The 12596-nt window shown below is 42.1% G+C and overlaps 1 protein-coding gene across 1 annotated transcript in view; it reads left to right on the forward strand.

Moving 5' to 3' along the window:
• The window catches only part of KDM3B (lysine (K)-specific demethylase 3B), a 44072-nt gene that overhangs the window by 9451 nt on the left and 22025 nt on the right, over positions 1-12596 (forward strand). Inside the window, exons 8-14 of the mRNA XM_014947790.1 lie at positions 2414-3659; positions 4007-4208; positions 5546-5760; positions 6783-6935; positions 7417-7524; positions 11092-11219; positions 11865-12144. Of these exons, the coding sequence (XP_014803276.1) occupies positions 2414-3659; positions 4007-4208; positions 5546-5760; positions 6783-6935; positions 7417-7524; positions 11092-11219; positions 11865-12144 (2332 nt within the window). The remainder of the gene's footprint in view (positions 1-2413; positions 3660-4006; positions 4209-5545; positions 5761-6782; positions 6936-7416; positions 7525-11091; positions 11220-11864; positions 12145-12596) is intronic.

The following is a 12596-nucleotide window of genomic DNA, read 5'->3' on the forward strand; positions in this document are numbered from 1 at the left end:
CCCAAAGGAAGCCTTTCTGTTATCTGATCTAAGAAAGAACTCAAAAGAAAACAAAGGTAACTTGGTGAAGGAGTTGTAAGAGACAATTTTTTTTATCGCTCTTATCTTTATTCAGCCTTTAATCTGAGAAATGGAGCCTTAAAATCACTTTAAGCACTGCACTTAATGTAATTAATTTTGTGTCATGTGGAAGATAATCTACTCAATATCTCTTGCCTTTATATAAATAAATATGCACTGAGTTGAACATTTACGTTACTTAAAAAACCCCCTCCAAACTAGAAGGGCAATGAGTCTACATTTAAAGGACCTTTTCTAGGTGCCCAGCTTCTCTCTTACAGCTATGATATGTCTGTAGTAGAAAAATGAGCAGTTGCATCATATACTGCCTAGGGCTGAAAACAGGGAAGTAAGTAAAACATTTGAGATAGGTAGCTTTAGAATAAATTTTAATAAAGAGCTCAGTCCAGAAGCAGCTTGAAGACCTTTTATTTTTGCCTTTGTTTTCGAGGGGAAAAGTGGAAAAATAGAAAGGAATTTCCTAAAATCAAAATGGAGGACTTTTTAAGTAATCAAATGAAGGCTTATAAAAACAAAACAAACCCCCACCTCAGTAGGTATAGCAAAAATTAAGAAACTCATGGCCTACTCTATAAAAAAAGTGAAGAAAATGTGAGATACATTCGAGAACCGAAGATGATTTCCAGGAAGTTAAATGGGTTACTTTCATCTCTGTCTTTTGTATTAGCTAATAGAATGGGGAAAAGGTGGGGTGTTTACCTTGGGATAATGATTCCTAGATGGTGAGGTGTAAAGGAGAAGTAGAATTGTAGAAGACAGAAGTGTTGCATCATGAAGTCGTTATATGGCAATATAACCTGCTCTCTCTTCCACCACCCCTACCCCCCAAATTAAAAAAAAAAGAAAAAAAAAAAAAAAGAAAAATGTTCAGAGTGGAACCATCTAAAAATTGTGTAGGTGAACAGTCAAAATTGTATACAGTCAATGGTATTAAGTAATAACTTTAGTTGTACTGAGAAATTTCGGTACCATGTCATCTTCCTTCCTTTTCTCTACCCACAAATCATTATTTTAAATAATTATTAATAATCTGCCTTCAGGATATGCAGGCAGACCACTAATCCATTTCAAACTATTTTCCTTGAGGGAGGGAACCTGACATAAATCAGTAAGAGTGTTGTAGATGTAGTTACATGTGTTACTGCTTCAGACTGTCCACTTTATCATAGTGTGATTTGATCCCTGAGATTACTTAATAAGATTGGTTTGCATTCATATTTATATGCTTTTTAAAATTGTTAAAACTCAGTTTGTGAAAATTACTTTGGCTCTAAAAAGAAATATCTGAAATCCTAATATCTGGGACATGTCATGGGGGACATTGATATGTTATTAAAGTTATTACAGCTGGAGGCTGATAGCAAGGAACAAGCTAAACATTAGTTTGTAGTACAATAGGTGTGCAGTGACACTAATAACCAGTAAGATATGTTGTACAGAGGCTGTGGTTGTATTTAACATGGCCTTGGAATATAAGTGTATTAATCATGAGTATTCCTCATGAGAAGAAACTCAAGGAATAGAACTGCTGAGTGAGTTGCAGAATATAATCAGTTACAGTAGGACTGTAAGAATTGGAAAATCTGAGTAAGTATAGATTGAGAGGAGAGCAAGTGAATATTCCATATAACAGTTACAGGTCTATTAGAAATCTGCAATAGTAGTTTCTAGTAGAAATCTGCAATTCAGAAAACTTCCCCAGTATTTAAAGATCATAAAAAAATTAAGCCCTTTGTGCTTAACCTCTACTGAGTAATTCCCTGGAAGGCACCATGTCATAAGCATCTATCTACCTGTCGGAAGCATGGAACGGTTTGTTCACTAACTGCTAGAGGGCTTTCTTTGTTTAATTAACTTTGCAAACTAAGTTAATTATTTCGAGGGTGCTGATTAAGTGGGAGAAGCTTATCAGTGTGATCTTGGGGGAGGGTAAAAGACAGAAAATTATTGACAAGCAGTATCAATTAATGTTCCCTTCTTGCTGATTTGAATTAAAACAATCAGCAGTTTAAATAACTTGGGTTTTTGTGAATTATTTCACCTTGAGTCTCGCTTTTGTTCTCAATCATGATAAGAAATTCAGTGTTCATTTTTTCCATGTGTATTTAGCATGTAATGGACATTGTTAGCTCATTAATTTCAACAGCTTGTAGGCAGGAAAAATTAGTCTAGCAGAATCTTTAAAGAAGTTCCTTCATTGCAAGTAATTCTGCTGGAAGTTTCTGTTACAGGTGAATAAGGAGAATGCTAATTGTACAATTAGATGAACCACAGTATTGCTGAATCAAACAAGAATCCTTCAATAGACTAATGCTTTTTAATTTTTTTTCAGAATTCCCGAAATTCACTTTTGGCCTCTTCTGGATTTGGAGTGTCTCTCCCAAGTGCTCCCCAGTCCTTGGTATTTGGGGGTGGAAGGAGCCAATCAAATGGAGTGGTGACTCCAGAAAGCAAGCCTTCTGGATTTCCTTTTGGCTGTAGTACTGGACAAGAGGCTCAGAAAGATTCTGATCTGTCCAAGAACTTGTTTTTTCAATGCATGTCCCAAAATCTACCTTCCAGTAACTACTTCACGGTCATTTCAGAGAGCTTGACTGAAGATGCTTCTAGTCGGGACTCATTCAAGCAGTGTACAGAGGGTGTGGGTGCTGGGATCTGTAAAAGTAAAATTCTTTCAGCGGACACTAAGCCAGGAGGCCAGTCTGGCAGTTCTGTGGAGCGGAAGCTGCCTGTGGAATCTATGCCTACCCTTACTCCAGCCTTTTCACGAAGTCTATTAAATACTCGCCCCTCAGATAGTCATGAAAACCTATTTTTACAGCCCCCAAAGTTATCAAGGGAGGAACCCTCAAACCCTTTCCTGGTGTTTGCTGAGAAAGCAGAACTTAGTCCTTTCAGTGGCTTTGCATCTTCATCTCAGACAGGAGTTTCTACTACGTCTGTACCTGTGGGTCATAAGGCTACTTCTGGCTGGCCGGAATCACTCACCTCTGCAGACTCTTCTCTAGCTAAGAAGAAAACCTTGTTTATAACAACTGATTCCTCAAAGATGATCTCCAGTACTTCTGGTTCAACAGTTCCTGCTGGTGTTCAGGGCCCTTCCACTGTAGGGAATGGCCGTTCCAGCTCACCAACCACCAGCCTGACACAGCCTATTGAGATGCCCACACTTTCCTCCAGCCCAACAGAAGAAAAACCAGCTGTTGGACCTGGGCAGCAGGACAATCCTCTTCTGAAAACTTTTTCTAATGTGTTTGGCAGACATCCACCTGGCTTTTTCTCTTCACAGGCAGAGTTTCCCCAGGAGAACAAAGCTCCTTTTGAAGCTGTGAAAAGGTTCTCTCTAGACGAGCGGAGCTTGACATCCAAACAGGACTCGGACTCCAGTACCAATAGTGACCTGTCAGATTTGAGTGACTCTGAAGACCAGTTGCATGCCAAGGCTTGTATGAAGGGAATTCCAGACCACCTGATGGCAAAGCTGGGCCCCAACGCCGAGCGCAATGCTGAGCTGCTGCTGGGCAAAGGGAAAGGGAAGCAAACCCCAAAGGGCCGGCCCCGCACAGCTCCCCTAAAAGGTGATGACTTGAATGCAGGCTGTCTTGGAGGCACAAGGAGGTGGGATACTGGGATATCTCCCGTGTGATGAACTAACCACAGGTGTAAACCTCAGTAGGCAGCAAATAGGATATTTACAAGGCTTGAGTTTAATGATTCTTGTATGTGAGTTAACATGTTCACTTTGAGAAATGATTATACATACGTTTATCAGGACAAAAGTGTGGTATGCTGCAGGTTTGAACAGTCTTGTTGGTTTTACATAGGTTTGAGCATACAGATCCCTGAAAATATGTTTATTTGGGGCAGTATCCTTTTGCTTTTGCAGTTAACTAATGGATTTTTACTTCTACTTTGCCTCAACCAGTTGGCCAGTCTGTACTGAAAGATATGAGTAAGGTGAGGAAGCTGAAGCAGTCAGGTGAGCCTTTTCTCCAGGATGGCTCTTGTATCAATGTAGCTCCACATCTGCACAAGTGCCGGGAGTGCCGTCTGGAGCGGTACCGCAAATTTAAGGAACAAGAGCAGGACGACTCAACTGTGGCGTGTCGCTTCTTCCATTTCCGCAGGTGCTCAAATTCTTACTTCCTTCATATGTAGTCTGTGGGCAGAGCTTGGGCCATGTCCAAGCACAAAGTAATTATCTTTTATTTACTTAATGTGCTTGGGTACAATAATGAAGACTTTGAGTGTCTTGCATTTCCTTGCATCACCTGAGTGGAATTCCCTCCCTGGGCAGGTAGAGCTGCTGTTGGAAGCTACAGCCATATGCTGTGAAGTGAGCTTCCAGGCCCAGCTCGGGAGATGGAATTTGCTTTATTGGATGGAATTTAACTGCTGGGTAGCAATTTGTGTGCAATACCTGTTCTCTCCCTCTTTCATAAGGAGTTCAGAACAGAGATAAAATTTTAATTCAGTCAACAAGTAACTGAACATTGCCAGCATGAGGCTAGTTTTGACTAGGTTTTATTGAGTACAGAACTGATTTTTAGTAAAACACTAAAAATGTTTTCTCTCTGTGTTCTCTGCGTCTTCCAGTTCTTTGGCTTGTCCTGCTTCTCTTCGTCGTCTTTAACTGACTATTCTAGCAAATGCTATGCATCTTTTTCCAAAAAGATGTTTTTGCACTTTCTGGCATATAAAGGATGAAGTGAATTTTTAGTATGTGCCACCCATCCAGTAAGGATTATAGCTGCTTCTCTTCCTGAGCCTGTTAAAAATTTATCTAGCTTTGAGGTTAAAGACAAGATTGTTTTTGCTCGAAAATGAAGTTACCTTTAATATTGGCAGGAGATGTTCAGGGTTCTGTAACTTATGTTACACCTTTTATGACACGAGAACTAGGAGGGTCAACAGCTATTGATGGAGCAGTTGTAACTTGTCTCTATGGAGAGCAGTAGCAAGAATAAAATATGATAAGGATTTTTGTATGTCTTGTAATGTGAACTGTTAGAACAGTTGCCAAGTGCTAGTGGCCCTAACTAGAACTGAAATATTGGTTTCCCGACAGTTGGGAAATAACTTTCTCCTGAGTTAAACTAGAGAATGAGAATCTTGCACAATTTTACAAGCAGCAAATAAATTGAATTTTGTCATATATTTCTCTATACTATTAGTAGAAAGAAGACTTACAGGAAATTGCTACAGCTTGGTATGTGGAATTTCCCACCAATGCTTACTGGGACCTGGGAATTCATTCTAGTGGGTTTTGCAGCTGTTGTCTTTGTGTACTTTATTTTCTGTGCTATTTAGATTTGCATAATAGTCATACTGCCTGTATAGTATAGCACTCTAGCTTGACCCTTTTTTCTTCCCTTCCTGGATTTATATGCTGACATAGGCAGCATTATAGGCTAGCTAAAGGTGGTTGAGCAGCTTCTCAATTACTCGATCCTGTTTTCTGCAGGCTGATATTTACCCGGAAAGGTATTCTACGAGTAGAGGGTTTCTTGAACCCACAACAGAGTGACCCTGATGCCATGAGCCTATGGATTCCTTCCTCCTCCCCTGCAGAGGGGATCGATCTGGAAACTTCCAAATATATCCTGGCCAACGTTGGGGACCAGTTCTGCCAGCTCGTTATGTCAGAGAAGGAGGCAATGATGATGGTGGAGCCACATCGTAAGCTGGGCTTTTGACATGTTTTTTGTCCATCTTCTCTGTGTAATGTGTGTACAATGCAGTGGAATAGAGTTGAAAGTCTAATGCAATTTCTTGTTAAAATGCTTCTCCTTTTCTTCCAAAGAGAAGGCTACATTCACTTCTTTGGGGTGTGTGTAATTGTGGGACCAGCATTTGGGATTTTTCTTTCGGATCAGTGGAACATTGCTACCAAGGAAACTAACAGTAACTTCCCCAGACATCACTAAATTATTTTTCAATAAATAAATGCAGAAATCAGCTGACCCATACTCCTAAGAAAATAGAAATAAGTCCAGAACACTTACTACAGTGACCTCCTATGCTTCAATGAGCACCTTTACTTACATATTCCTAACCCGATTACATTCCAGGAACATCCCATAAAAGCTCAGGGGGTTCTAGGGAGGGAGCAGGACCTGCATTCAGCCTGCAAGGACTCAGCTGAGGAACCAGTTGCCAGCATTGCTGCTGCAAGGGGAGTGGGTTTGGATAAAATTTCCTAAAGGTACCCAGTCACACGGATAGCTCTGAATATGATTTTTCCCTTTAGCTTCTGGGATGTACAAGGGCAGCCATTTGGAGAGGACTTCCCCTTCCTTAGCAAATGTGTTGGTTTAGAATCCAAAGAGTTGATAGGCATCCAGTTAGTAAAACTAAATATGCTTCTTTTATCATTTTATAAGTTCATGTTATTTGTTCATAAAGCTAGCAGAAGTTTTATAATTTTGCTGTAAGTTCCGTAAGTGCTCCTTGAAATTCAGTTACGGGAGAACTCTATGCATTTTGGGACTTGACCTTGCTTGCCCTTGCAAATGGGGATTTTAATTTTCACAGGACTAGCAACTCAAAGAACATGTCTCTGGATGTAGAAAGTATGTGTTTCTGTACTCTGAGCTCAGGTCATGTTTCTGTGAATTATTTATTTATCAATGTTACTGTGATACTCTCAGGTGGGAGAAATGCAAAATGTCAATAATTTTTCATGTTCCCTCTCTTTATAGAGAAAGTGGCATGGAAGCGAGCAGTACGTGGCGTGAGGGAAATGTGTGATGTATGTGAGACAACACTCTTCAATATTCATTGGGTTTGCCGCAAGTGTGGTTTTGGTGTCTGTCTGGACTGTTACCGGCTCAGGAAGAGTCGTCCGCGTAGTGGTGAGTACTGGATTTTTTTTCCCCCACTGTAATCTTTAACCTGGCTGCCTTTCAGCAGGGTTAGTTTCTGGGAAGCTGTTGAAGATTTTGTGGGAGAGTTAGTGAGTATCAGCTTGGGAGGCTGGAGGTTTGGAACTTTGGCAATACTGTCTTATATGCTGCTGTTCCATTCTTTGTTTCCTTAGATACCTGTGTTTTAGGTATTTGGTTAGACATTGATTATTAAAATTACAACATTAGCAGGCATAGGCTGTGTACTCAGAGAGACCACTTTATAGTTCCATCTTTTCCTCAGGGAGTATAAAAGAAAAATTAAGTAGTATCTTAACAGTTTGGAACCATGACAAGAGGAGCTAGTAAATACACATTGCAGAGATCTCCTTTCTGTAACAAGGAGTTAGATTGATGCAGAAACATTCTGTATTGTAAAATTTTAGTGACTTTTGTGCAAAATTTTACTTTTTTTGTGTCTTTATTCCAGAGACAGAGGAAATTGGTGATGAGGAAGTCTTCTCATGGCTGAAGTGTGCAAAGGGTCAGTCTCATGAACCAGAGAATCTTATGCCGACACAGATCATTCCTGGTACAGGTAATGCTTAAAACCTGAAAGGAAAATTTCCAAATTTTATCTCAGTTCTGAGCAAGCAAGTAGAAAAAATACTAAGATGGTTGGCATTCTGTGAGATACCTCTTCTAGCATGGATTTAAAGGAGAGTTCCACTTGCTACAGCGGAAGGGTTGAAGGGAAGGTAATCCAAGTCGGATCAAGCTGTGGGTTTCAAGTTAACGCCCTTCACATACTAGCTGTGACTTGTTGTGCTCAGCTGTTTTGAGTTGTATCAGCAAATTTGGTTAACTTGCAAGAAATATCTTTTCTGTTGTGGGAGGGAAAGTAAACGGTCAGTGCTGACCATTAACTTGACTGTTTACATAAGTGGTCGTAAAGATCATAGAATCATAGACTGGTTAGAGCTGCAAGGGACCTTAAGGATTATCTAGTCCCACCCCCTGCCCTGGGCAGGGACACCTCCCATCAGACCAGGTTGCTCCAAGCCCTGTCCAACCTGGCCTTGAACCCTTCCAGGGATGGGGCAGCCACAGCTTCTCTGGGCAACCTGGGCCAGGGTCTCACCACCCTCAGAGTGAAAAATTTCTTCTTTATGTCTAATCTACACCTACCCTCTTTCAATGTAAAACCATTTCCCCTTGTTATGTCACTACAGGCCCTGGTAAAGTCTCTCTCCATCTTCCTTATAATCCCCTTTTATGCATTGAAAGGTCACAATAAGGTCTCCCCAGAGCCTTCTCTTCTCCAGGCTGAACCACACCAACTGTCTCAGCCTTTCTTCATAGGAGAGGTGTTCCAGCCCTCTCATTGGTTTTGTGGCTCTCTTGTGGACCCGCTTCAACAGGTCCATGTCTGTCTTGTGCTGGGCACCCCAGAGCCGGACGCAGGACTCCCAAGTAGCGTAAAGGGGGAGAATCCCCTCCCTCGCCCTGCTGGGCACGCTGCTTTTCATGTAGCCCAGGATACAGTATGGCTTTCTGGGCTGCAGGCGCACATTATTGGCCCACATCCAACTTTTCATCTACCCGTACCTGCAAGTGCGGGGCTGCTCTCCGTCCCTTCATCCCCCAGTCTGTATTGATTTTGGGGGTTGTCCCAACCCAGATGCAGGACCTTGCACTTGGCCTTGTTGAACTTCATGAGGTTCACGTGGGTCCACTCTTCAAGCTTGTGAAGGTCCCTCTGGGTGGCATCCCTTACCTCTAGTGAATCAGCTGCAGCACTCAGCTTGCTGTCATCCACAAACTTTTTGAGGGTGCACTCAGTCCCACTGTCTGTCATTGATGAAGATCTTAAATAGTACTGGTCCCACTAAGGATCCTTGAGGGACAGCACCTGTTACTGATTTCCAGTTGGACATAGAGCCATTGACTGTAACTCTTTAGACGAGGCCATCCAGCCAATTTCTTACCCATTGAATAGTCCATCTGTTAAACTTGTATCTCTCTAATTTAGCGGCAAGAGTGTTGTGGGGGACCGTACTGAAGGCCTTACAGAAGCCTAGATAGATGACATCTGTTGCGCTTCCCTTGTCCAATGATGCAGGCATTCCATTGAAGGAAGCCACTAGACTAGTCAGGCATGATTTGCCCTTTATCAAGCTGTGTGGCTATCTCTAATTACCTCCCTGTCTTCCATGTGTTTTGACGTGTCTTCCAGCAGAATCTGCTCCATGATCTTACTGTGCGCTGCCATGAGGCTGACTGGTCAGTAGTTCCCAGGGTCCTCATTTGTACTATTTTAAAAAAAGGGTGTGATAGTTCACTTTTTCCAGTCACTGGGACTTTCCCATGCCAAATTCAGCTTCACCTGTGCCTTAGTTTTCCTGATCCCATCCCTTCACTTCCAGACAATGTCCCTATATTCTTCCCAGGATGCATGTCCCTGGGAACAACAGGTACAGTAATGCTGTAATACAGTAATAGTCAGACTATCTTCTGGATTAAGAGCTTGTCTTTAACACACTCCATAGAATCGTCCAGGCCGGAAGGGATCTCCAAAGGGCATCTAGTCCGACCTCCCCGCAGTCAGCAGGGACACTCCCAACTAGACCAGGTTGCCCAGGGCCTCATCGAACCTCACCTTGAATATCTCCAGGGATGGGGCCTCAACCACCTCCTTGGGCAACCTGTTCCAGTGCTCCACTACCCTCACAGTGAAGACCGTTCTACTAATCTCCAATCTAAATCTGCTCTTCTCCAGCTTAAAGCCATTTCCCCTTGTCCTGTCACTACAGGCCTTTGTAAATAGGCTCTCCCCGGCCTTCCTGTAGGCCCTCTTCAGGTACTCGAAGGCTACTATTAGGTCTCCCCGGAGCCTCCTCTTCTCCAGGCTGAACAACCCCAGCTCCCTCAGCCTGTCCTCGTAGCAGAGGTGCTCCAACCCCCAATCATCCTCGTGGCCCTCCTCTGGACCTGCTCCATCAGAAGACCTGCTCCAGAAGTCTCCTTGACTGCTTACGGCTTGCTGTGCTGCTTTTCCAGCAGGTGTCAAGGTGATTGAATTTTCCTATCAGGACCGGAGCCTGTGAGCATGATGCTTCCTGTAGTTGAAGAGAGAACACCATGCCAGCAGGCACCCTTGGTCAGGCAGCCTGTAGTAAACACCAACAGTGGGGTTTCCTTTGTTGGCTTGGCCCCTAAGTTTTACCCATATGCTCTCAACCTGTTCGTCACTGTTTTCAGACAGCTCTGTGCAATCAATCTGCCCTCCTCCATAGAGAGCAACCCCCCCCCAGTGCTCTACTTGTGTGATTTGTCCCCTTGTGTTTCAGCAATAGCGATTAGATTGTAGCATTCTAGTTGCACAACAAGATGCAGCTCCTCCTGCTTGTTCCACACGCTGCATGCATTGGCGTATAGAGGCAATTCAGCGGGGCTACCAACCTTGTCAGCTCTTGAGAGGAACATGCCTAAATTTCTTTGAGGCATTTCACAGGTGTCTCCCTGTTAGTTTCTAATACATCAGCAGCCTCTGGCTCTTCTCTGTTGCTCAAATCTCCATCTCCTTCCGCTAGTAAATCCAGTTTAAAGCTCTCCATGTAAGTCTGGCCGACTTGTTGGCAAAGACTTTCTTGCCCTGCTTGGGCAGGTGAATCTCAACAGCTCCCAAGAGACCAGACTTCTCAAAGGTAGATTAGTAGTCATAGAAGCCAAAACCTTGAGTATGGCACTGGCCACACAGCTAGGCATTCACCTCTTCACTACCTCCTTCCTCTCTCTGGGAGGACAGAGGAGAACACCACCTGCATTCCTGATCCCTTTTAACGTTGCTCCAAGGGATATATAGTCTCCTGATGGTATGAAGTTGCCTCATTGCAGTATCATTGGACTCTACATGGAATAGTAGGAGCAGATGGTAATCTGTAGGATTTGCCAGTCTTGACAGCTTCTCAGTGACGTTGTGAAATTAGTGTTAGTTAGTTCTCCTCACTATTCAGAAGCAAATGTCTTGTTATAGTATGTGGTCTTAAAGACACTTAGCAGTAGTACTAAAAAAACACCCCACCCCTCTGAATATGTATTATAGGTAAAGCCTTGTTTTAGATTTCTTTATTTGTGATATTAAAGATTTTAATTTTATTTCCAGCGCTTTACAATATTGGAGACATGGTTCATGCGGCACGAGGCAAATGGGGTATTAAAGCCAATTGTCCGTGTATTAACCGGCAGAACAAATCAGTCTTGAGACCAGCTGTCACTAATGGAATATCACAGGTATATAATTTGAGGCTGAAATTGCCTTGTTTGACATTGTATTTCTAAAATCTATTAAAACATTAGGTCCTGCAGACTAATCTATCGTGAAGCATAAACTTAATTTTCTCCATGTGTATTCTGAGTGTTTTAGCTTAGCAAAAATCTTCTGGGACAGTTTGCAGGGATGTGTGCTTCAACTGTTATTTACTAAGTGGATATTTGGGCTAATACTTTTATGTGGAAGTTGAGTAGGAAGCCATTCATGTTGATGCTGTATCTTGAAACAAACCACTATGACTAGTTTGCAACACGTGCATTTATTTTGTTCGGCCTCTAGAATGTTATGCGGAAACTAGAGCAGTTTTGTTACTCTTCACACAAAAGTCCTCCTATAAAAAAATAAATCAAAAAGCCTGGGCTTGTGTTAAAAGATGACCAAAAGATGACGTGGTAAGAATTCACACCCCAATACAAGCTCTGGTGCACACAGAGAAGCAGCTCCTGTACTCTACTGCTACATAAGCATAGCGAAACTCTACTGTGCTCTTGAAGCAAATGAACAAACAAAAACAAAAAATAAATGCATTGGATAACTAAAATGTCTCCCAAGTCAAATTCTTCCCTTTATTCAACATTTAGCAGTTGTTTATATTTTTGTTTTAGCTTCCAACTGTAAATACTAGTGCATCAGCCTCTGGGAACGAGAGCACTTTTTCCTCTGGAGCAGGGACAGCAGGAGTGGGGCAACCAGAAACGGACACTGCTTCAAAATCTGAAGCAGCTGATAGTAGGATAGAAGAATCTGCAAAAACAGAGACGTTACCAACCAATAACACTGGTGAAATAAAGACTAACAGACCACTCTGTCCGGAAACAGCTCCATCATCAGCCTTACACTGGCTTGCAGATTTAGCAACGCAAAAAGCAAAAGAAGAAACAAAAGGTGAGCAGAAGACCTGCCCTCTGGGGTTGGAATTAAAAGATAAATGATAACTTACTGCTTGGTTGCTGTTCTTTGTGAGAGTGCCTACCCCTAAATAGAAAAGAACATGGTCATTTTTCTTCCTTTGCCTCTTAGAACAAGTTTTCTTTTACATGCCTAGAAATACGCAAAGCTGGAAAGATGATGATATAAATGAAGATAAAAATACTGTCTTTTCACTCTGAGTTTATTTCAGTGCCAGTTCTTGTATTTATTTTCTAAGTAATAAGCAGCTGGTATCCTGATGTAAAATGATGGTAATTGATTTCAGATGCAGCTTTGTCACTTTATAACTATTTAAGTAAATAAAGCTGTTTTGTGTGGTATGGGAAGAGTGCATTTCTGAAGAATTGAGAGAGTAGAGTCCACTCGGAGGGTCAGATGAAAGCTTAGAACTTCTTTAATATTCAATA

This window comes from Calidris pugnax, unplaced genomic scaffold (genome assembly GCF_001431845.1).
Source record: "Calidris pugnax isolate Ruff unplaced genomic scaffold, ASM143184v1 scaffold27, whole genome shotgun sequence".
Taxonomy (NCBI): Eukaryota; Metazoa; Chordata; class Aves; order Charadriiformes; family Scolopacidae; genus Calidris; species Calidris pugnax.